Source organism: Brachionichthys hirsutus, unplaced genomic scaffold (assembly GCF_040956055.1).
Source record: "Brachionichthys hirsutus isolate HB-005 unplaced genomic scaffold, CSIRO-AGI_Bhir_v1 contig_1090, whole genome shotgun sequence".
NCBI classification, from domain to species: Eukaryota; Metazoa; Chordata; class Actinopteri; order Lophiiformes; family Brachionichthyidae; genus Brachionichthys; species Brachionichthys hirsutus.
Window position 1 is genome coordinate 8,572 of NW_027180765.1, and position 25,292 is coordinate 33,863.

Below are 25,292 nucleotides of genomic sequence, written 5' to 3' on the forward strand. Positions count from 1 at the left end.
GACCTCATTCTGGATCAGATCCAGAAGACCCCTTTATGACTTTGATTTTTGGTGAGTGAATCAAATGCATATTTTATGAGATATAATTTTGGGGGAGGGGGGGGATTTGTCTTGCTGCTTTTTGCAGATGCCTCTCAATGACAAACTCCTTAAAGGCCGTCAGAGCCAAAGACTCTCTGACAGGCGAATTACTGAACATCCGTATCGACTTCTTTCACTTGTGTCACCTGAATGAAATATAATCAGTAAACTTTCATTTGTTTTCAAAATTAGATACAGTGCTTCGAAATTTAAGCACTTAATTAATTATATGATACAGTAATATTCTTGTTTTGTTTTTTTCATCCCACTTTTCCTTTAACGTTTACAAGTTCTGTGGCAAATACCACGAGGATGGCAGATGGTATAGAAACTGCTTTAAATGTTGGAGATGAAATAAAAGTGGTCCTTTACAAATCGAGAAACCAAAAGGCTTGATGTCCTCCTTTTATATTTGTAATGCAAAGACTCACGTAAGCTAAGCAGTGCTCGGCTCATGGCCACCTGAACTATCTTTAGTCCCTACTGGCAAGTGAATGGAAGTGCCCGACTTATATTCACTGCTGTCATCGAGGCAGCCAGTATTTTTAGGGGACAGCAGCAGCTGCAAAAGCATTTAACGGTATTCCTTGAACAATGACACTTGGTGTCTAAGGCCTGAACGACACAGAGATTGTGGGGGAACAGTATCCAGACCGCAGGACGCTGGTGTGGATGCTGAGGACATGTGTGCGTTTTTTATTTATTTTTTGTTCCTTCCTGTAGGAAAACTGTTTTAAAAAATGTTGTAAAGAAGACCAAGCGATCTTTGAGTCTGGATCTAAAATCGTCTCTGGACATAAGTCAGCCTTCAGGAGAGGAGTGGCCCTGCTTCGTACCTCGAAGAGAGATTGCAAGTGCGGAATGTATGTCGACGGCCGTTCCCCGCGACTGAAACGAGGTAGGTCATGTGAGGGATACGGAGCACGGCTTCAGAAGGGGCAGAGGTCGTTCCAATTAAATCAGACGAGTAAACACAGGGGTTAATCTCGCCCCTTCGAAACGCCAGAGGGAATACTGAAGAGACTTCACAATGTAATGTCCAATCTGTGATAAAAACAACAACATCTGAAAAGAGGTTTCAAGGAATTTTGCAAAATGAGTCTGAGCATAAAATGGTTTACAGGCAGTTATTTCACATTTAAGTTAGAAACCTTGGTAATAAAAAATAAAAAATCAGAAGCAAATTTATTTTTAGCTACAATTTTTAGGCTTAGCTTAAAAATGTAAACAAAAAAAGATTTCTTTTTTTTAGTTATTTCACAAAGAAATACAAAATACTTTTGGAGGTTTGTAAGAAAACATGATGGCATCGTTCATTGGTCCAGTAATTGATCAAGGGAGGTTCTACTTGCTCCTGAAAACCATGAATATTTTGAAATGAAACTCAGAATGGTTTTTCTTGGTAAAAGTTCATTTCTGAATTGTGTACCCAACTTGCAATGCTCCATGGGAGCCACTCTAAAGCACATAAATCGTAACTGCACCGATTCAAGTTCAGAACAACATAATGGCAAAAGGATGAGACAAAAAGTCCAATCAGGAACATATTCTTCTGAAGATTACAATTTTACACAGAGGACTGAGTTTGTCACGGTCTCCTGTGTGATCTGCTTCTCTGACACTGTTCTCCATGTCTTGCAATGTGGGCGTGGCCATGGGAGAGTCTGCTGAACACCTGGAGACACACCTGCAGGTCGTTTGCCTGTGTTGCTATAATGTTTGCTATCTTGGCCCGGCCCGGCCGACCCGGTGCCCTCCACCTTGTGTTTCTTTCTCCAGCGTGCTTTCTCGTCTCTTATTTATTTAGTGTTTTGTTTTTGCTGTATTTTGTGTTAATGATTTCTGGAACCTCAGCCCATCCAAGCCTTGCTTTGTTTAGTAGTTTGTGTTTTTTTGATTTATGTTATTTTGTATTTACCTTTTTGTATACACGAGTACAGCGCTTTTTTTGTTGAACTTTTAATCCTGCCTCTGTCTCTGCATTCTGGGTTCCATCAACTTGATCATTACAACCCCATGATATGAGTAACGATTAATAATCATGGATGTTTTTATTTATTTATTGAATTAAACCGCTACATTTCATAGAAGAGAAATAATGAACAGATCCACAAACAAAGGGTGTGATAAAGGCTCAGCAAATTTTGCGTGGAAAACCTCGTGGGTGAGGAGACCCTGATTTTAGCCGGTGTTTGTGTGAGCACGAGGGTTTCAGAAGCTTCTTTGTGATACCTGACACACACACACACACACACACACGTCTTTATTTAGGGCATACTATATTAAGCACTTTCCCATTGAAATACAGCACCAGCTGTACTGGCTATGTGTTGGAATAGGACTAGACTACACCCACCCCCCCTCTGCTAGCATCAGTTATCGAATTAACCTTATTAATCTTATCAATCACATGCTGAAACGCAACGGACGGATGTTTAAATTCATTAAAAAAATACAAAGTTTCCTTATGAGAAGAAGATGAAAAGTATGATTTGAAGTTTGAAGGATTGCTCTTTTATGTTCAGCTATAATTTCACCCACAGAAGCTCTTAAAAACTGAAGTAATCCTTCTATTTATTTTTATTAGAAATTTGCGCCGCAACCCTCCGGAGCCTCGTACCCGAGTGAGTATCCGCCACGCATCATTCCCGTTGCCTGCTGAGGGAGAAGCTGACAGGGAAGCCAGAGATGGATGTGTTTGGTGGTGCGCCTCGTTTCTTGGCCTATCCCAGACCTGTGGTTGTACAAAGTGGAACTGACGCGGCCCTGAAATGTCAGATCGGTGGAGATCCGAGACCCGCAGTTATCTGGGAGCGAAGCAATGAAAAGATTGACCCGAAAGGACGATACAGGGTGTTTGAAGATGGGAATGTTTACAATCTCATCATATCCGCGGTAACCGCGGAGGATAGCGGCCAGTACATATGCAAGGCAAAGAACAGCATTGGGGAAACGTGTGCGGCTGCTACCCTGAAGGTGGAAGGTGAGGCACAAGAGATGGAATTACGAGAGGAAAATAAGCCACGGTTCCTCATCAAGCCCCTGTCCACCCGTGCCGGTCGTGGAGAAGACGCCGTCTTCTCCTGTAAGCTCTGGGGAAACCCACGACCGGAGGTTGTCTGGGAGAAGGATGGCAGGAAACTCAATGAGATATTTGAAAGCACACATTTCAGTGTGGGCTACCAGGATGGCGGATGGTTCCAACTCAAGATCTTTAAGACTCGTGCACCAGATGGTGGCGTATATACATGCAAAGCCAGGAATGAGTCCGGGGAAGCGTTGGCAGGAGCTGTCTTGCTTGTCGATGCAGGCCCAGGACACGAGGAAGAAGGAAATCGGAATGGCTACACAAACGGCCACCGGAAAGCCCACCAGGGTAAACAGCGGATCGGAAGGCAGGTGCCGAATCGGCTCCGAGATGACACCGTGACCAAGTCCACGAAAGTAAAAATGTTTGCAGTGACAGAGGGCAAACATGCCAAATTCCGCTGCTTTGTGACTGGGAAACCCAAGCCGGAAATAATATGGAGGAAGGATGGCAGGCTGATCCTGTCAGGAAGGCGTTATTTGTTGTATGAAGACAGAGAAGGGTACTTCACACTCAAAGTTCTGTATTGTAAGCAGAAGGATAATGGGATTTACGTTTGTGCTGCATCAAATACCGCAGGGCAAACCCTCAGTGCCGTGCACCTCTCTGTAAAGGGTAAGTCCATTTTCAGCGACTGAGCTTAAAAGAAAGGCGAGCTTTCGGTGTATGAAGACTGTATGCTGCGATGCTTTTTGAAGTTAGTCACAGAGTGAGTGAGGGGTGCACTGTGTTTCCGGATCAGATAACCATCATTCTGATGCTATGATGATGATGATGATGTCAGAGAGATGTCTCCAAAGAAATGCTCTGAGATCATGTTTTGAATTATGACCACATGGGAACAAACAGTTTAAAAGTGATGAGAAAATAACATTCTAAAGTCGAGTGCTTTGTGAAATTCAAGTTGATGGCTATGATAAGGGAGAAAGTTCATCAGCCTGAGATGGATTGCGACAGCAGCGTTGATGTCTGCAAAGTCACTTAGCTTGTGAAAGACCCTGGGGGGTGAGGCGGGGGTATGTGGCGAAGTCTTTGGTAAAGGGATCGTATTTCTCACATGGCTCCAGACAAATCCAAACTCATGGCACCAATGGGAAGAACCACACTGTGATGTTCAGAGGCAAAGAAAATTAGACCAGAGGTGATTACCGTGGAACAGGGTTAATGCATTTCTCAGTTATGTGTGTTTTTAGTGATGCCCCCCCCCATGCATTCTAACAATTACAGAGCACATTCTCTCGTTTACAACCGTCTGGTACTGTCTGATGGTGTCGGTTACAAACAGTCCATTTCCTATCTATGACCTTTCCATTCCTAAACTAAATGAGCCGCTTGTCTCATGATGTGTGTTTCACTGGAATTTACTGTTAAATATATTTAAATTAAGTACATAGACGATGTGCCATGTTAGTTTTCACAAGGTTAGCTTGCATGAAATATTTCTGTGGGTGGAGTGAAGCAAAAACAAATGAACGGTTTGAAGTAGAACTTGGGAGACATCATGTTCTTTGTTCCAGAGCCGCCTGTGCGATTCAAGCAGCCTCTTATTGATCTAGAGGTATGGGAAAGAGATTTGGCGGTTCTGGAGTGTGAGGTTCCCGAGGACTCCGTTCCCATCACGTGGTATCTGGAGGATAGACGACTGCAGCCTGGGGCCAAGTATGGAATGGAGGAGTGGGGAACAAAACGGCGGCTGACTATCCGTGACATCGGAGTTGACGATGATGGGATTTACCTCTGTGAGTTGCCTGATGGGGGGAGAAGCATCGCAGAGGTAGCAGTGAAAGGTAAAACATGACGACCTGAAACAAGGTCTTGTTTGGAAAAGAAGGCCCCAATGCAAAAATCCATGTGATACATATTACTGAGCAATGTCATGGCAATCTATACAAGCTATGTGGTACCTTTAATTAAATTTTGTGCATGGAGACATTGATATAAATGTGGGTCTTACATTCTAAGAAATCGATTTAAGGTCAAAGGGTGTGTTTTCTTGCAGGGACAATTTTGCGGAAGCTACCAAGGAAAGTGGATGTATTGGAAGGCGAAAATGCTGCCTTTTGTGTCGAAGTGGATAAAGAAGAAATGGACATACATTGGTACAAAGATGGAGTAGAGTTGCGTGAAACGCATCAGACCATCATCAAGTCGTTCGGTCGTACTCACATCCTGGTTTTCGTCAATATAATGCCTGAAGACTCTGGCCTTGTGACTTTCCTTGTATGCAGATCCAGGACTTCCTCTCAGCTGAGAGTGAAAGGTGGGGTCACTCATTTAAAATGATACCAATGTAAAATAAATCCACCTTTATTTTATTGAGACCAGAAAACCTTTTGACATAATTAATCTTGATCTCTCTGCTCGTCCAATGCGTGATGGGTTTCTCATGTTTCAGCGGCCAGGCATTGCCCTCCTAGTTGCCCTGTGGGTGTGCAGATCAACACCGAGCGAGCTAATGCTGCTCTTCTTTCGTGGGTTCCTGCTCTGGACTCGAGAAAGAATACTCCATCCAGCTACGTCCTTGAGCGACAGGAAGTGGGCACTGGCTCACAGGAGTGGCTGCAGTGCCTAACCACAGACTCTGCGACCTCCGTGGAAATCCTCGGCGACAGCGTACCGTGCGAAGCCGATTATCGATTCCGCATTTGCAGCGTAAATAAATATGGAAAGAGTAGCAATGTTGAGTTCCCTAGGGCTGTTCACTTGGGTAGGTTCAACAACTGTGTAGGATCGATTACGTCTCTTGATTAACGGAATCACAACATGCTTGAGGATATTGTTTTTGTACACCCGGTGAGAACTCCTTTTCTTTTCCAGTTCCGGTTGCCAGAATACAGGCTCCCTTACAGGATGCCTTGGTGCCAAAGGGGCAAGATGCCCTCTTTACCATTGAGCTCTCGGCTTCAGTTATCGGCACATGGTTCTTAAATGGTACTCAGCTTCAGGAGGACGAGCGCTATTCCATTCGTCGGACACGAGCACACCAGTCTCTTCGTATACGGGGAGTACGAGACAGAGACAATGGAGCTGAGATTACTTTTATTGCCTACGGCATCCGGGATTCTGCAGCATTGTACATCCAAGGTATGTATGATGGGACACGATTTGAGAGTACAACCTAGTCTGTCTTTAGTTTTTTGTTGTTGCTGTCTGTACTTACTCAAAGTTATCATTGTTGCCTTCTGTAATTTGCAGCTCCTCTTGTCAAGTTTTCACCAATGTCGGAAATGGACCGCAATAAATTTATAGAAATTGGGAACCCCATCGTGCTCTACTGTGAGCTGTCGGATCCAGCAGCACCGGTGCACTGGTACAAGAATGGGGTAGAATTACAATCAATGGATGGTCTTCATATCCAATCAGAGGGTACCATGAGAAGAATTGTCATCCAATCAGCAGAGTTCTCACACTCAGGAGTATATTGCTGCGACGCCATTGATGACGTCATCAGATTCAATGTGGAAGTAGAAGGTTAGTTTTTTTTTCTTTTTGGTTATCGGTGCTCTATTTACAAATGCATAGATCTCTCCACACGTCTGTCTTATCCAAACCTACATTTATGTAATATCCGTAGCACCGCCCGTGAGGTTTTCAGCAATTCCAGATGCAGAGAGGAACAAAACCATCCAAGCAGGCTATCCCATTGTTCTACGATGCGAGCTCTCAGACCCTTCTGCCCAGGTGCACTGGTACAAAGACGGGTTAAAGCTCCTTCCTCAGACTGGAGTAGATACTCTCACCGATGGCTTGGCAAGGCAACTGACTGTCCATTCAGCAGAATTGCTCCACTCTGGGATTTACTGCTGCAAGACGAAGGGGGATGCCACCACGTTCAGTGTGGACGTCAAAGGTGATTTGTTTTACCTTCAGCAATGTGACTTATTAACAAGCTCTTCAGCAGCAAAGCAACTAACTCTGATGAAACTTTTCTGTCTCGTCTGTTCTCACCAAATGGACAGCAAAGCTGGCATCTTTTTTATTTGCCTGCACTACAAGCATGCATATCAATTTAGCTGTCTTTAGAATAGGACGAATGATGGATGTGTGGGCTGAAATAAGGTTGACATTAAATCTAAACATATTTATAGCTCCACCTGTGAAGTTCTCAGCAATTCCAGAAGTAAAGAGGACCAAGTTGATTGAAGCAGGCTGCCCTGTTGTACTCCAGTGTGTGGTGTCTGATCCTGAGGCCCACGTTTGCTGGCACAAGGATGAAATGGAGCTCATTTCGAGCTCTGGATTAGAAATCCACTCGGAGGGCAACGCGAGGACATTAGTTGTTCTGTCTGCTGAGCTGTCCCACTCAGGTGTGTACAGATGTACTACAGAGGATGATGCCATGGAGTTTCAAGTGGAGATCAAAGGTGACTTTACACTTTTTTTTTTATCTTGTGCGTTAACCCCAGCCCCTCTTTCTAGATGCCACTAATAATCCCTGCCTCTTTTTTTTATGTCCGTTTGCAGAACTGTTGCGTATGATTTTCTACAGAATGGTTAATGCACCTTTGTTCTGTGACCTCCAAAGCCCTTTTCATTTTCTTCTCAGCAGTTACAGTTTTGCAAAGTATCCATTTCCACAGATTTTATTTGATTTAGCTGTCCTGAATTCCCCAATGCTAGCTACACCATCGACGTGCTCTGCTATCTTTGACGTTGAGAGAACCAAGTCACTTGGAGCGAGCGAACTTGTGGCGCTGGAATGTGACGTGCCAGACTCTACCGTGCCCGTCTCCCGGTGCAAAGATGGTGTAGAGCTCTTCCCGCAGAGAGACTGGGATACACAGAGTAATTGCGCATTGAGGAAACTCATTATGCCATCTGCTGAGCTTTCACACTCAGGCCTATACAGCTGTGAGGCTGCCGATGACACTATCCATTTCAATGTGGATATAAAAGGTGAATTCAATTTGAATTTCATGGTCCGTAGAGCCAGTTGTAGAACTTCCCAGTAACTAAAAGTCTTTCTGTCTGTTGTGTTTGTGTTGGGTTGCAGCGTTCTAACCTTATCTTATAAATCATGGTAAAATTAATCTCTACTAATGATGTGAAATAATCTTTGAAAATGTTTCTTTTGCCTTCAGTTTGGTCTTATTATTAACATACCCCCCCCCCCCCCCCCCAACAAACAGGAGGTGGGGGGCTGAAACTATAACCCATTTCTCAGGGAGTTTATGCAATGTTGAAGCTGCAATGACAATATGAATCATCATCTTTAGCTCCCGTGTTGCCGACATCACCCTCAGCAGAGGTCGTGCAGACACAATCACTTGAAGCAACACGCTCAGCTGCTCCAGCAGGTGAAACCTTGGACTCCAATGTCCAGGCGTCACGCCGTGTGGATCAAGAACACGATTCCGACATGGAAGCAGAGTTTGAAAACAGAGCCATCAAGAAGACTCTTGTTATTGAACCAACTCATCCCTCAAACTCTGGAGCATACTACTGTGCGACAGCAGATGATGTTGTGCAATTAATAGTGCAAAATCAAGGTGATTTATTCTATTAACATCTTCTATATTGTTGCTATGACTAACTCTTTATGCAGCTTTTAGTCTGTCTTTGTATTTGTTAATACACGCAGTTTTTCTGTATGACAATATCTCTTTTAAGGCAGTTTTTCCAAGAAGAAATCAAAAAGTAGGGGAACGTTCACTGAAATTATTTCCCCGATGCCTGTCTCTAGTGCCATCTTCAACATATCTTGGTCCTGATGTTAGGAAGACCGAGTCTGCTGAAATCCACTACCCACTTGTTCAGCAATTTGAGATTTCAGATCCCGTTGCTAAAGCCTGCTGGTACAAAGACGGAACTCAAATCTACCCAAAAAGAGAAGGTGACTGTGAATCACAGATCAGCAGCCAAGCCTCGCCGTCCCGGTCACATGACTGGTCTGGAAAGGAAGGATTTGGCTGTGAAACATCTGGTGATGATGAACAGTCGCACGCGAACACGGAAGGTGGCGCTCCACATTGTACCTGCAGAAATAACAGTCACGCATTTAGTTCCAGATTTGCAGATTGCACCCACAGCTCATTGTTTTCTCTTTGGCTTTGTCCGAGCAGCAGAGCCGTGTCACTATGGTGATGAGATTGATGAAATAGCTGATGCACCTGCCCAATACACTGTGGAAGTTAAAGGTGATTTGATTATTTCAACGCCCGTCATCAATGTTAACCCAGCACATACATGCCACTAACGATAGTGGTGCCGTTTCCTGTTCGCTCAACCATCAGAGGCATCTGCATTTGTTTTCTTTTTTTCAAAATGTGCTATTTGCCATGCTGAATCCTGGCATCATGTCATTTCATGCAGGTTTTGTTTCTGTTTTTTGCTCTCCAACATGTGGGTCTTTGGTCCCTGTTCAGCTCCTCCTTATACTAACATATATGTTTTGTTTGTCACTTCATTCTTCATTTTAACAGCCTCTTTTTTTTTTTTGCTTGCAGCCGTTAAAGTCAATCTTGTACCCTTTTCAGCACCAGTTCCGCTAATTCACATTGCTGCCTGAATCTATCACTGTTGCAATGACAACAAACTCAAAGAGGAGAAAAATCTATCGACTTTTTTTAGACGTTCAGTTGCTTATCGTGCAGACTGGTGGTATAACAATACGAGGAGTCCGTTGAAAGGGGCAATAGAGGAGCTCAATCTCAGACCAAACCCGGTCGATCTTCTTGTTTTGTCTTTGCAATGAATGCTCCCATAACTCCATGCTAACCCACATGCACATTCTGTTACGAGAAGAAGTATTGAGAGCATCAACCACTGAAAACCTTTCTCTGTGTGCATCACAATGCTTTATAGCTACATCGCCATGGCTATCTCCTGACCAAGACAAGGAGAAGACCAGCGAAGAGCCTCATCCTGTCGAAGTTGACTGCATGGCTTCAAAATGCAAGTCTGGCATCTCCTGTGGCAAGAAAGGAGACGCACAGATGTATGAAGATCATTCCAGCCATGTTGCGTGTTCACAGTCAAGACAGGGAAACACGACTGATTATATTAGAGCTAAACTGCCGAAGGAGCTCTATGATAAACAACAAACGATATGTGCTCAATCTCCAGATTACTGTGACTCTGTAAACGCAACAGTATCACAATCTGACATTCAACACCACTGTAATACATTGGCAGAATCGCAAGATGAGGACTTTGTTTACTACACACAGCAAGAAGAAGCCCCGTCAGAAGCTTTTGACCGATCCTTGCAGACTGCTTTCGAGACAGACGATCTCTGTAATCATCAAATTGCAACTCTTGATTCAGGGGAATCCACTGTCAAAATTAGCACTGTCCAACCTGCAGAGCCAGGTAGCTTGATACAAGGACCACCTGTCCAGTCAGAGCGTGATAAACCCCAACAGAGTTCAACTTTAATCTCAGCGTGCCATACAAATCACATGTCAACGGCCAGATCACATAATTCCTGTAATTACTTAAACAATGCAGCTCTGCAGGCTGAGGATCCTTTGAAATCCTCCCATACTGCACCTGTCCCCTTACATGAGTGCATATATTCCTTACAAACTGCAACTGTCCAATCCAATGAGCCCATTTTATCCCTAAAAACTGTAGCTGTCCAATCAAATGAGCCTATTTTATCTTTACAGACTGCAACTGTCCAATCAAATCATCCCATTACATCCTTACAAACTGCAATGGTCCAATCAAATGAGCCCATTTCATCCACACAAACAGCAGCTGCCCAATCAACTGATCCAATTTTATCTTTACAGATTGCAACTGTCCAATCAAATTATCCCATTAGATCCTTACAGACTGCAACGGTCCAATCAAATGAGCCCATTACATCCATACAAACAGCAGCTGTCCAATCAACTGATGCCATTTTATCTTTACAGACTGCAACTGTCCAATCAAATCATCCCATTAGATCCTTACAGACTGCAACTGTCCAATCAAATCATCCCATTAGATCCTTACAGACTGCAATGGTCCAATCAAATGAGCCCATTTTATCCTTAAAAACTGCAGCCGTCCAATCAAATGAGCCTATTTTAACTTTCCAGACTGCAACTGTCCAATCAAATCATCCCATTACATCCTTACAAACTGCAATGGTCCAATCAAATGAGCCCATTTCATCCATACAAACAGCAGCTGTCCAATCAACTGATCCCATTTTATCTTTACACACTGCAACTGTCCAATCAAATCATCCCATTAAATCCTTACAAACTGCAATGGTCCAATCGAACGAGCCAATATCCTTCATACAAACTGCAGCTGTCCAATCAAATGAGCCTATTTTAACTTTCCAGACTGCAACTGTCCAATCAAATCATCCCATTAGATCCTTACAGACTGTAACGGTCCAATCAAATGAGCCCATTACATCCATACAAACAGCAGCTGTCCAATCAACTGATCCCATTTTATCTTTACAGACTGCAACTGTCCAATCAAATCATCCCATTAAATCCTTACAAACTGCAATGGTCCAATCGAACGAGCCAATATCCTTCATACAAACTGCAGCTGTCCAATCAAATGAGCCAATTACATCCAAACAAACTTTAACTGTCCAATCAACTGATCATATTGTATCTTTACAGACTGCAACTGTCCAATCAAATTATCCCATTACATCCTTACAGACTGCAATGGTCCAATCAAATGAGCCCATTACATCCATGCAAACTTTAACTGTCCAATCAACTGATCCTATTGTATCTTTACAGACTGCAACTGTCCAATCAAATGATCCCATTACATCCTTGCAGACTGCAACTGTCCAATCAACGGATATTTTTACATTCTCTCATAATCCAGCGTTCCCTGGTGAACTCTTTACTTCCTCAAATGTCCAATCAAAACATTCCTTTGTTTCTTCACATGCTGCAAACGTCCAGTCAATGAATCCCATTATATCATCTAATACTGCAAGCATCACCCCTAAAGACGTTTTTGCATCATCAGGTGCTGCAGCTGTCCAGTCAACAGAATTATTTACGTCTCAGTCTGATGCAGCTGAGCAATTAACTGAGCCCATAAGACCCTCACATGCTGCAATTGTCCAATCAGAGAAAATATTAAAATCTTTACATGATGCAACAGCCCAATTGCTGGAACCCATAAGATCCTCATGCACTGAAAATATCCAGATAAAGGAGCCCATTACATCCTCACATACTACAAATGCGCAAACAAAGAAGCTTCTTACATCCTTTTCTGCTTCAACTACAAAATCACGGGACAAGATAAAATCATTGAAGTCAACAATTGTCCCATCAGAGAAGCGGTGTCCTTCCAAAAATGTCCCAGCTGTCCTGCCAAAGAAGCCTCTGGATTGCTTACAAACTGGAAGTATCCATTCACAGGGGCCTTGCACCTCCTTATGGACCACAAATGACCAAGCAACGGAGTTGAAGAGACATGTGCAGACCACAACTGTCCAGTCTGAGGATCCTGGTTACTTACCAAATGCTGAATCCATTCAGTCATCAGATTTTAAAGAAACACAACGTGCCCAGCTAGAGGATCAATACAACCTGCAACAGTCTTCACTAGAGGACCTCTACCACACAGGACAAACGGCACCTATCTACTCGGAGGTCTTGCAGTCCATGCTGGCCAATACGGTACAGGGGAAATGCCATTACAGCATGATGGCCACAGAAGACCGAGCAGGGGGCACAGTTTACTCTGGTCAAAGCTTATCGACCCAGTTTAACAAGAAGGCATCTCCTGTCCAGTCAGAAGACATCTATCTATCAACGACATGCGACAGCCACTGGAGTGACAGTTTAACTGCAAATAAGGTGGCTGTTGAAGGTGATTTAAATGGTTGGCATTATCAAGCAAAAAAGTAAAAGAATGTTGACATTGTGCAAAATGAAGAGATTGCATTTCATAATCCTTCACATTTGGACAACGTCTACATTAACTCGTTTGATTTTGTTACTAGAAACACGTAAGTATAGTCAATGTAAAAGCTTAGGTAGGTCTACGAGAAATATCAAAGACACCGGAAAAAGTAAATACACGTGCTTTGTATCCTAACCTGAATGTTTAGTTATCTAAAGTCTAATGGAATATCTTTAGTTAGGTTGCTAACATATCTTTTACTTTGTAGTACAGTAGTTATTGGCATGACTAATCTCAATGTGCAGTTTTGCTTTTCTGTTGGTTGAAAGCATCATCTGTGTTGCCGTCAGTGATAGTGATGCACTTTTCTCTTGATGTTACCTCAAACATCCCCAGCTCCGCCTGTGAGAATCACAGCACTTTGCGAGACTGAGAGGAACAAGTCTGTTGATGTTGATGCACCCGTAGTGCTTCGATGTGAGATATCAGATCCTAACGATCAAGTTACTTGGTGCAAGGATGGAAGTAAACTACACGAAGCAGATGGGCAAGACATACTGGTTGAGGGTTCTGTAAGAACGATGGCGTTCCAGACAGCGATGCTGTCTCATGCAGGGATTTACACCTGTGGGACAACAGATGATGCAATGCAGTTTCGTGTGGATGTTGAAGGTGACAAAAGTTGCTTTTCATGTTCTGTTCAGAGGAGTTGAATTTATACACGGTAGAATACATCTAAATGCCTTTACATGATTATAAAATATAAGTCTTATTTTTTTTAAAGTAGTTTACTGCTAATTGAATCAAAATAGACTCAGATAATTGCATTTTTAATTGTCATACAGTGTCATTTTTGATAAAGACGTGATTAATTATGAAATTAAATTTGATGAAAACAAATTATCCTGCAAGTAATTTAATGCGTATACCTATGACTTACTTAACCCTAAATACCCACTAAATTGTATTTGTACTCATCTCAAAATATAGACCTAATACCACAAATAAATGGGAGGGGGTGGGGTGACAAAATCTCAATATATGTTGACCCAGGATTGCTATCACTAGGTTGTGTGCACTAGTTAGCACTGGTCATTGCTGAAACCATTGTTGTGGTTGGTTTATTTAAAAATATTTACACAGTTATATGTATTTGTAGTGCTTTAGCATTGCACTTTGCACTTTACTTCATACAAGTACCTGTTTTATTGACCAATCACATTTTACATTCAAACCTGCAGCCCCACCGCAGACGTTCTCGGCTTTGTCTGAGGCTGACCAGAAACAGACAGTGACTGCGGGCTCTCCCATTGCTCTTCAATGTGAGCTGTCAGACTCCGCTGGACAAGTCAGCTGGTACAAGGATGGACTGAAGCTCCTGCCGCACAATGGAGTGGACCTCCAATCAGAAGGAACTCTGAGGAGTCTAGTCGTGCAAGCGGCTGAGCGGGCTCACGCTGGCGTATACCGCTGTGAGTCCAAAGACGATGACATCCAGTTCACTGTGGAAGTAAAAGGTGAATTTAAGTGTCATTTTGTTATGTTGATTTCTCATTGCATGTCTCATAGGCCCTCTATTTTCATGTCTTTTTCCTTTCAATTTAATACAATAACCAAAAATCCCTTGCAATGGAATGTGCAGTAGGCTAATCGAGATATTATATATATATATTGTCTAATCAGAGATTCTTTTTTTTTTTTGCAATATCTGAAACCTTTAGCCCTGCCAGTGAAGTTCTCAGACCTTCAAGAGACTGACAGGATCAAGTCCATACAAGAAGGTTCTCCCATTGTCCTCAGGTGTGAACTCTCTTGTGAGTCCTCCACAAATGTCAACTGGTACAAGGACGGTGTGAAACTCCTCCCGCAAAACAATCTGGAAATACAGTCAGATGGTCTAGCAAGGACCGTACTCATCCACTCAGCCGAAAAAGCACACAGTGGCACCTATGAATGTTCAACATCAGATGACACCATAGCCTTTAAAGTGGATGTAAAAGGTATCCCATGCCCATCTTACACTTGTGAGTGGTTTAACAAGTGTGCTGTATCTCATTTGTTCATGAAACAATACTAGAATTGATTTATGCACAGAAACATTGTTCTTCCCTTCTTTTAGGCCGATCGCCAAAGATCACGGCAACCTCAATGTCAGAAAAATACAAGATGATTGCAGTTGGCGGTCCAATCGTCCTCCAATGTGAGGTCTCAGACCCTGTTGCCCAGGTTTCCTGGTTTAAAGATGAGGTGGAGGTTTATTGCAGAACTGGACTTGATATGAGAAGAGATGGGAACCTGAGAAAATTAATGATCAATTCTGCTAAGGTCTCTGATTCTGGTTTCTACAGCTGTAGCCTCGGCGATGATGTCGTGACATTTCGGGTGGACGTTGAAGGTGACTGCGCACGTCTTTACTAATGCTGATACTTAACTCTGCTGACATTCCGACAGCCTAGCAAAAGTGTCCTGCAAATCTTCTGACACCCTGCAGCTACTCCTGTGCGGTTTTCCACGCTCCCAGAAGTCGCAAGAAACAAATTTGTCGAAGCCGGCTGTCCAATAAAGCTGCAGTGCGAAGTCTCAGAGCCCACTGCCCAAGTCTATTGGTGCAAGGATGGAGAGCAGCTACGTCCAATCAGTGAATACGAGATCCAAACAAATGAGAAGCTGAGAGCGCTGCTTATTAAATCAGCCGAAGTCAGACACTCTGGAGTGTACAACTGTGAGGCCGCGGACGATCGCATAGAATTCAAGGTGGATGTTGCAGGTGATCCAAGCATTTTCAGCTTTGTCAGAATCACTAACCAGCCTTATGCGTCAACCCTTTACTCGACCAATATTTTGACAATGTTTTTTTTTTTTTTGGCCGCCAATATACGCCAAATGCAATGCTGCAGTTAGTTTTTTAATCGATCAAATATCAGCTTATTTAAAGTTTATATTTTTTATTTGCATTGATATCCAGCTCAGTGCCATTCCTGCCCTATCAAGCGAACAATTGCATTCCCTTTCCGATTGAAGGCATAGCAAGTGGTTAAGCATGGGGAGTAGCTTAAGTTGCACTGAGAACGTCACACAGTAGGTCAAATTACTATGAAATGACAATACTATGAAATTACAGCTTGTTATTGTATTTAAAAAAAGTGGAATTTATATTGGTTTAACTGCCCAGCCCAGTGGGCATCACTAGCAGCCAACACGACTGCAACTTTCTCAATGTGGATGCAGACCATTACTTGTCAATTGTGTGATTTATGACGGATGCCTGGAAGGTGCATCATAATAATTTAAACTGCTGTCAATAACACTACGCTGTACATATTACAAGGTAGGTATACCCCAGTTTGTCTCACACTGTCAAGCAGACACAATTCCATCCTAAATCAAAAATAATTTGTTTTTCAGCCTGTAGATAGTAAATCCAAATACCGGTATATAGAATGGCATAGAATGGCATATCAGAACGTTATGCGGATACTGTTCTATGAATTATAGTTCCTACAGCACTGGTTTGATTCTCAGCTCTTCCAGAGGCTGAAAGGAGCACGTCTGTCAAAGCAGGCGGCCCGATCAAATCACAGTATGAGGTCTCCGAAAGCCAAACCCGTCAGTGTGAGGATGGGTTAAATCTCTTGGCAAAATTTGGATTGAACATCAGTTCAGAGGTCAATGGGAGGACGCTGGTTGCGACATCGGACACGTCTTCATGTTCCGGGCCATACACTTGTAAAACTGATGATGGTTCAGATATCGGCGATTTCTGTGAGGAGTTGAAAGGTGATATGTTAAGCTTTTTCTAGGCGAGATCCTGGTAGAGCCTCATGCACCTTCACGGCCTCTAATATTTGAAAAGGAAGCAAAAACATTTTTGCTCTCGCTGATTTACCACTAATTTCATCGGTTGCTTTCTACCCATTCGTACGTACGCTTCGCAGTTTAGGCCATTGCCTTGCATGTTTTTGGTTAGACTTCAATTCTTCTCCTATTTCCTTCACTCAAAATGCAGAATAACACCATCTGTTTTTTGGAACATCCATTCTCTTGACAGCAATGCTTCACACGTCTTCAGCATGTCTAAACTATGACCTTGGATCTACAGTGTGCATGAGCGTGAACAATGAATGCAAATGTCAAGCCACTTACTACTGCTGTTTTCTGCAGCACCGCCGGTAACATTTGCTCATATCCCGGAGGAGGACTTCCTCAAGAGCGTTGTGGAACAAGAGCAGCTTGTGGTGTCGTGTGAAGTATCGAGGGCTGATGCTATCGTCCAGTGGTACAAAGACGGAACTGAAATACAACCAAGTGATAATATTACAACGCAAGCAGAAGGCACCGAAAGGATTCTGGCAATACGTTCGGCCAAACTGCCTGACTCGGGCACGTACACGTGTCGTGCCGGAGACAGCGTTCTAAGGTTCAAGGTTAACATACGAGGTAATGACACATCCAATTATTCTATTCATATTTTTAGATTACATAACCATGAAAACATACCGTTAGCAATTGGATTCACATTGCTATCATTATTAGTTTAGAAGTTATTCACAAAAAGCACACTCTCAGTAATGGTGATTTCACCAAGATCTAGATCCACACCTTTTGAGGATACAACAAATCCGTTTGTCGACTACGCTTGTTAGAAAAAAATTTAATGTATTGTTGGCCAAAATGCAAGGGTTCCTCCATTTTGAGAAAAAAAATCAATAATATTCGCAATCCAGATACAATCCGGACTAAATACGGCGGTAAAATTGAGGTACCTACTCTACACGATTGTGTCAAATTCCATAAACATTGGCCAATAATCAATCGAGATATTGAGCGACAAATTGTGCAGCTCCATTTACTGCAATGTTAATAAAGAATTCAAAGTGATCCAGGATCTCTTCTGGATCATCACCATAATTGAATCATCTGTTCCTAATAGAATTCCCAACATTTGCTGAAAATGTCATCAAGATCTGTGTGTAACCTTTTCAGTTATCTTGCTAACTAATAGACAGACAGATAAAAGGTGGCAAAAACACAACCTCCTTGTCGGGGGGGTAAAGAACATTACGCACAAAAAAAAAATTGACATTGTTTTAATTTTATATATTCTTCTCTCAAAGAACCTCCAGTGATGATAGTCTACCCGAAGGAGGATGTCCATCTCGAGCGCCATGTCCCTGAGGAAATTATCCTGAGCTGTGAATTGTCTCGTCACAATGGTGCGATCAGTTGGTACAAAGACGGCCAGAAGCTGCAAGAGAGTGAGAACATTAAGCTCAAGGTTGAAGGACCTTATCGGCGACTGAAGATTCTGTCAAGTGGAGTGGAAGATTCCGGGGAATATGTCTGTGACACAGCGGATGATTCAATATTCTTTCACCTCAGTATTACAGGTAAGGCCCCTGGTACTGCACGTGAAATATGGTACAGATTATGGGTGACGGCTAAACTGGATGGCAACGCTCTCTTCCAGAACCTCCAGTACGAATAGTTTCCCCAAGTCAGTCCCAAATGGAGCTTTGCCAACAGACCTCTGAGAGGATGGTACTGAGCTGTGAGATCTCACGGCCTAATGCAGCCGTGCGCTGGTATCGCGATGGACTTGAAGTTGAAGAGAATGACAACCTTATTCTAGAGGTGGACGGTGTCTACAGGAGACTGATTATACCAGAAACTACTGTCAAAGACTCTGCTGAATATGTCTGCGATACTGCAGATGATTCAATGACATTTTTTGTAAACATAGCAGGTGAAAAAAAAAATCCTCTGTCACAGTTCTTGTTGAGTCAATTTGCATTTCCAACACAAACTTCTTCTTCTTCTTTTTTTTGCATAGAGCCACCTGTTCGCTTTATACGTCCAAGGAAGATGGCTAGCAGAGTGGAAAAAGCAGCTGGAGAGACTCTGGTTCTAGACTGTGAGGTTTCAAGATCGAATGCTGAAGTCACCTGGAAGAAAAATGGGGACGAGGTAGAAGACTCTGGGCATGTCACCATCCTTGAGGATGGTGTCACACGCCAATTGGCCATTCGCTCACTCACAGCTGGAGATGCTGGGCAATATGTCTGCGATGCAAAAGACGATGTGATGGATTTCCATGTAGAAGTGCAAGGTAGGCTAACAGTCCATCTTATGTTGTGTTAGTCACGTTCCATGTTTTGTGAAACATATATCTTTATCTATTTCTCTATCTAATTTCTTTAAGTACATAAATGATGAGCTCCAATAGAAATCCAGCGCTTTTCTTTGTTCATTCACAGAGTTGCCGGTTAAAATCCTTGGAAAAACAAATGCAAAAACAGAAAAGCAGTTCTTGGTGTCAGATGATATCATTCTAGTGTGTGAGCTATCCCGATCCAATGCTTCGGTCACCTGGTACAAAGATGGCCGGCTAATCGATGACGCTGAACGGTACTGCAGCGAGGAGCAAGGCGTCTTCCGATCACTGGTTGTCCTAAATGCTGAGCTTGAAGATTCGGGAGAATACGCCTGTGATGCGGTGGACGATAAAATGCTCTTCTATATCTCTGTGAAAGGTAATCCTGTTGTTGAGCAGGGCCAAATGCCGTCTGTCTTTTCTTCACTTGGGAGAAACCCTAACCTATGACGTATCTTTTATGCCCAGAGCCTCCAGTACAGATCATTGGAAACTCAGGCCATCCAGAGCATCACGTACTGGGAGCAGGAGATGACCTTATTTTGGAGTGCGAGGTGTCGCGCCCTAACGCCACCGTTCAGTGGTTACGCAATGGCAAGATACTGAAACCAAACACGCGCGTACAAATTGACAGCTATGATGTTGTGAGGAAACTTGTTCTCGCTGGACTTCAGCCCGGAGACTCTGGAACATATATTTGCGACACTATTGACGACAAATTGATCACAATCGTTGAGGTTCAAGGTAAGATAAAAAATTATTTAATAAAAATTATTTGATGTTTGATTTTAAAATATTTTATTTCCTCTCTCTCCCTCTCAGAGCTACCACTCAAGTTTTTAAATAAAGATGGAGTCAACAAGATTTCGGCCTACGACAATGAGAGCGTTACACTGTGTGCCATTGTGAGTCGAGAAAGAGCGAATGTTCGCTGGCTGAAAGACGGCCGGCTATTGAACAAGGACAACATTCACATCTCCAGTGAGGGTAATACGCACAAGCTCACCATTAATCCCCTGCAGCTGTCGGATTCTGGAGAATATGTGTGTGATGCAAACTCAGACGAGATGCGCTTCAGTCTTTTTGTCAAAGGTAAGAATCGGACTCTTCGAAACAAAACGTGACCTCCAAGTGAACGTTGTCACGACTGGAGCTGATTTGTTGCTGTTACTGTAATGGTCACATTTCTGGGAATGTATTTCCCTATTCGGCTTAGAAATGACGGTGAAATTTGTGAGACCACTTGAGAACGCCGTGACTCTAAAGGGAAGCAGCCTCACGTTGCGATGTGAGATCAGCAAGCCCAAAGGAGACGTCCTGTGGCTGAAAGACGGCCGAGAGATCGGCCTGAGCCGTCGCCACACGATACGGGCTCAAGGCCGAGAGCGAAGCTTCACCATCCACCAGCTGGTGGAACAGGATGCTGGGGAGTATATCTGTGAATCTACGAGTGACAGGACTTCAGCTACGGTCACTGTGGAAAGTGAGTAGATTGCAAATTTAAGGCGGTCATGGAGAGTAGCAACTTTCAGACCTCAGTGGGTCTAATTGATCTGAATGCTTTGCCTTCAGTTCCCCGTGTTGTTGAATTCGTAACGGAGCTTCGTAACGTCACTGTCTGCGAGGGAGAGGACGCGGCGTTCAAGTGCGTGGTTTCGCCAGAGGACACGAAGATGGTGTGGCACTTGAATGGCAAGCTAGTAGCTCTGAGCGAGCGCACGGTCATTTCAAGCAACGGCCTGTGCCACATGCTCTGCATCCACAACTGCATGGTTTCAGATAGCGGTAGAGTGACAGCTCATGCAGAGGGAATAGTGTCAATGGCAGAGCTCCAGGTTCAAGGTGAGTTGTGGGCTCAACCTCTCTCGCTCTCTCTCGCTCTCTCTCGCTCTCTCTCTCTCAACCCAGCCGGTCAGACAGATGGCCGTCCACCATGAGCCTAGGTTCAATTCAATTCAATTCAGTTTTATTTATATCGCGCCAGGTCACAACAGAAAGTCATCTCAAGGCACTTTACAGGATTAGCAGGGAAAGACAGAACCCAACTTGACCCACAAGAGCAAGCACTTTGGCAACGGAGGCAAGGAAAAACTTCCCTTTAACAGGCAGAAACATTGGACAGAACCTAGACTCATGGTGGACTTCCCCTGTCAGAATTCCTCCGTTCACTGACATGGACAAGTGGATCAGTAGTTGCGGTGTATGTGACACTGCTGCGGTCAAAATGCCTCTTTATTTCTGCCTTCTCTCTAAGCTGACAATTATTTTTCTCATTCTGGTCATTCTCTTGTTGTGCTGATTAGAATTTAGATTAGTGCTCATTAGAAATGAGACAATAGGAGGGACAGTGAAGGTTAGACGTTTTGGAGATGAGGTCAGAGAGGACAGACTTTAATGGTTTGGACATGTCCAGAGGAGAGACGGGGACTATATCAGTAGAAGGATGCTGAGGATGGAACTGCCAGGGAACAGGGCTAGAGGACGACCCAGGAGAAGATACATGGAGGTAGTGAGGGAGGACATGAGAGTGGCTGGTGTTGGGGAGGACGATGCAAAGGACAGGGTGAAGTGGAGAAGGTTGATTAGCTCTGGAGACCCCTCACGGGACAAGACGAAAGTACAGTAGTAGTAGTAGTAGTAGTCACTGTAGTGATATGAAATTACCACAATTTTTTTTTAGAGCAACAGGTGCTGTTTACCAAGAGAATGACACCAGTTGTAGCTGAAGAGTACAGCGAGGCAAGTCTGGAGGTAGAAGTGGGTCTGGATTCAGGAGAGGTGCAATGGATGAGGCAAGGGGTGCTGATCCACCCTGGAGCCAAGTACAACTTGAAACGCAAGGGCCGAAAGCACAGTCTCACCATCCACAGACTGGCCCTGTCTGACCGGGGCACCTACAGCTGCGAAACCCTCCATGACCGCACACAAGCCCGGCTCACTGTGGAACGTGAGTGTTCATGTGTCCCTCCTCCATGCCTTGCATGTTGTTGTCGTTTGTTTACCGCTGTTGCCGATGGCTCCGCCTCTCTCGCACCCCTTCTGTCGCAGCTCCCTCTGAAGTCGAAGCTCAATTAACTGAGCGAGAGTAATTTGAGTGGCTGGGGTCCACGGCGGCGGCGTGACAGCAGCCACCAGGTGACAGACGCAGGGTCGAGGAAGGCCAGATTACTTTACGTCAAAAGCAAATCAGATTGAATTTTTAATGGGATGTCTTGATAAGTAAAGATTTCAGCAGTTACGTTTACGAGCAAGCACCGTAAAAATGACCTCTTGCAGTGATTAAGACACGTGCATGCCTTTTTTTTTTTCTATAGTGATTTTCATGTTAAATTTTTGGCACATTTTTACCCCGGATGCTGAAACAACCCTCTGCATTTCTCCGGGCTTGGGACCGGCTGAAGGGAGAAACTGTTTTTTTTCTTTCTGCATGCCTCTTATATTTGTTAGTCCTTTGTGCCACAGGCCAGTGGGTGAATTAAAGGCTGTTCTTTCAACACTAAAGTGGGTGGGCAGGGTGTGGGAGTCAGAACTTCAGGCCGCTGTTGGCACCTCCTATGAATTTGGATCTCCTCTCATTGCATCTAAATTTACACCCTGGCATTCAATACGAAGGTTGTTGTCATCAGGTCTCCAAAATAAACACTTTGTTTTTTCCCTCCACAGGGAATGTTCGTCTGCGTTAGAATAAGTGAAAAATGTTGGCGGTTTCAACGCCGGCTTCTGCGTAAAGCCCCCTACTCAAATGACTAAAACGTTGTCTTGTCAAAGTGTGCCAGCTTGTATTGTTTGACTGTAGCGTACAGATCAGACTCCAAGGCTACTCTGTTACAGTAAATGGACACCAGGTCTGCTCTGTATAAAGGGGTGATGAAAAAAAAAAGTGTGTTAATCTGTCAAAGAAAACCTTTGTCAGATATTTAGAAAGCAAAAAAAAAGAAAGTGCCTTTTGAACTGCCATTATTTTTAATTTATTTACAGATCTTCACTTTTTCTTTTCCAGCTCGGCAAATCACAATCAAGAGAGGTCTGACTGACGTTAAAACCACGGAGAGAGAAACTGCATCTTTTGAGTTGGAGCTGTCCCATCCCCTCGTCACAGGCACCTGGAGGAGAAACGGAATAAAGCTTAAGCCGACAAATCACTTCCGCATGAGCGCCAAAGGACAAGTCCACAGCCTTACGATCTCTAACCTGTCTGTGGAGGACACCGGCACCTTGATGTTCAGCGTAGAGAATTTGAAGACATCTGCAAGGCTTGTAGTGAAGGGTAGGTCGTCTACAACTAGAAAAGCATTCAGAGAGCACAAACCTCCACCAAGCAGCTCACCCCCCCCCCCCCCCCCACGTAGATGTTAAAACGCTTTAAAATCCCTATCTCTAATATTAAATGCACAGTAGGCCAAAATGCAAGGGTATTTCTCGAAAAATCTAGATAATATCAGCAATCCGTATCTGATCCAGATGAAATTCGGCGGTGAGATAGAGGATCCCACCATACACGGTTGTGTCAAATTTCATAAACTTTGGTCAATAATCAACCGAGATATTGAGGAATGAATATTTGAGGCTCCATTTACAGCAACGTTTACAACAATTTCAAAGTGATCCAGAATCCAGGATCGCTTCTGGATCATCACCAAAATGTAATCATCTGTTCCTGGAAGCATTCCCAACATTTGCTGAAAAAAAAGTCACTGTTTCTCCCCCCCATCCTTTCACTGTGGAACGTCATCCAGGAGTTTTTGTGTTTCCTACCAGAAATGTGACCGGTAGGAGACAGAAAAAAACGGCACTGCAGTACTCCCAAAATGAAATGCTGCATGCTTATTGTGTTGTGACCTCGCACTGGCAGCTAGCTCAAGCGGCCCACCGCCCAGCGGAGGCATCCTAACGGAACGGCTCTGCTACCGTTGCCTTTATCCGGGCTCACGTTACGAACACAATATAGCCCGGCATGACAGAAGCGGTTCCTCTGTTCAGTATTTTCTGTCAGGTGCTCGTTTAGCTCACGCCGCGGAGTAATCCGCTCCATGCCCAGTCACTCAGTACGCATCATCCCTTTGAGCTGCGGGGGAGGGGGGGGGGGGGGGGGGGGGGGGGGGTTGAAAAGCCGAGGATGACGAATGAATGAAAATGTCAACGTGGTAAATTAGTCCATGTAACTGTATACTTAAAATATGAGCGCTGATACAGACACTTTGCATTTCTGAAACATTTGTTTTCTCATCAAAGTATTTGTTTTTGCCCCCCCCCCCCACACCAGAGCCCCCAGTGACTGTTATTAGGAAACTGGAAGACAAGAAATTCCCTGATGGGACAATCATCTCTCTTGAGTGTGAACTGTCAAGACATAATGTTGATGTGAAATGGATGAAGGCAAGTGTTCAATCTTTCAAGTGTTCGGCAATCAATCTCAGACGGGGGGGGGGGTCTCTTCTGAGGTGTTTAATCCCTACTCGATATTAAATGGATCCTTTTCTATAATTTGCAGAATGGAGCCGAGGTGATGCCGAGCAAGGACTTGCGCATTTATGCAATGGGAAGGAGACGCTTTCTTCAGCTCATGAAGAGTCGCGTCAGTGATTCCGGCATTTACATCTGTGATGCTGGAGATTCTGCAACGTCCTGCTCCGTGGAAGTCTGCGGTAAAAACTAAACCCGCATGCGCACCTGACTCCAAGTCTCTCTGTGCCAATACTACATTTCTAGAAAGAAATTATTGCAATATTCCCTCTGGTCCTGTCGAGACAGCAAACATTATTTACATCTAGATCTGTTTGTGACTGTATAGTAAATAGGAGTGAATGCAGGTTGTATTTTTAGTTCATTTATCCCACAGGAGGGAATGCTGCCTGCTGCAGGGCCCGGCTGTGGGTTAATGATAGTAACGGCAACATCCGAGGCCTTTTCACTTAAAGTTCCAACAACGGTGGAAGCGGCAGCTTGCAGAACATTTGATAATGCACTTTTACATTCTTGCCAGAAAAGGAAAGACAACTTGCACGTCGCGCGTCGGGCATCTTCCTGCTTCCTGTTCTGGATCTGTCAGACATGGCCCATGACTTTAACTGTCCCCCAATGGTGATTCTCTTGGCAGAGCGTGAGCTGCTCATCTTGCAGGCTCTCGAGGACCTGGACATCCAG

At 43.9% G+C, this 25,292-nt stretch overlaps 1 protein-coding gene across 1 annotated transcript; it reads left to right on the forward strand.

The window, feature by feature from the left end:
- Window positions 1-727: 727 nt before the first annotated feature.
- Window positions 728-25,289, forward strand: LOC137916661 (obscurin-like protein 1; the record flags this gene model as incomplete). The annotated part of the gene is made up of 19 exons (XM_068759632.1): window positions 728-979; window positions 2,669-3,784; window positions 4,687-4,956; window positions 5,169-5,429; window positions 5,565-5,876; window positions 5,987-6,253; window positions 6,365-6,640; window positions 17,159-17,434; window positions 18,112-18,384; window positions 18,465-18,740; window positions 18,828-19,103; window positions 19,252-19,527; window positions 19,617-19,892; window positions 20,721-20,990; window positions 21,829-22,095; window positions 23,149-23,415; window positions 24,412-24,524; window positions 24,640-24,793; window positions 25,246-25,289. Coding segments are annotated over exons 2-19 (5,169 nt in total), but the record flags the coding sequence as incomplete, so codon positions are not given.
- Window positions 25,290-25,292: the final 3 nt, after the last annotated feature.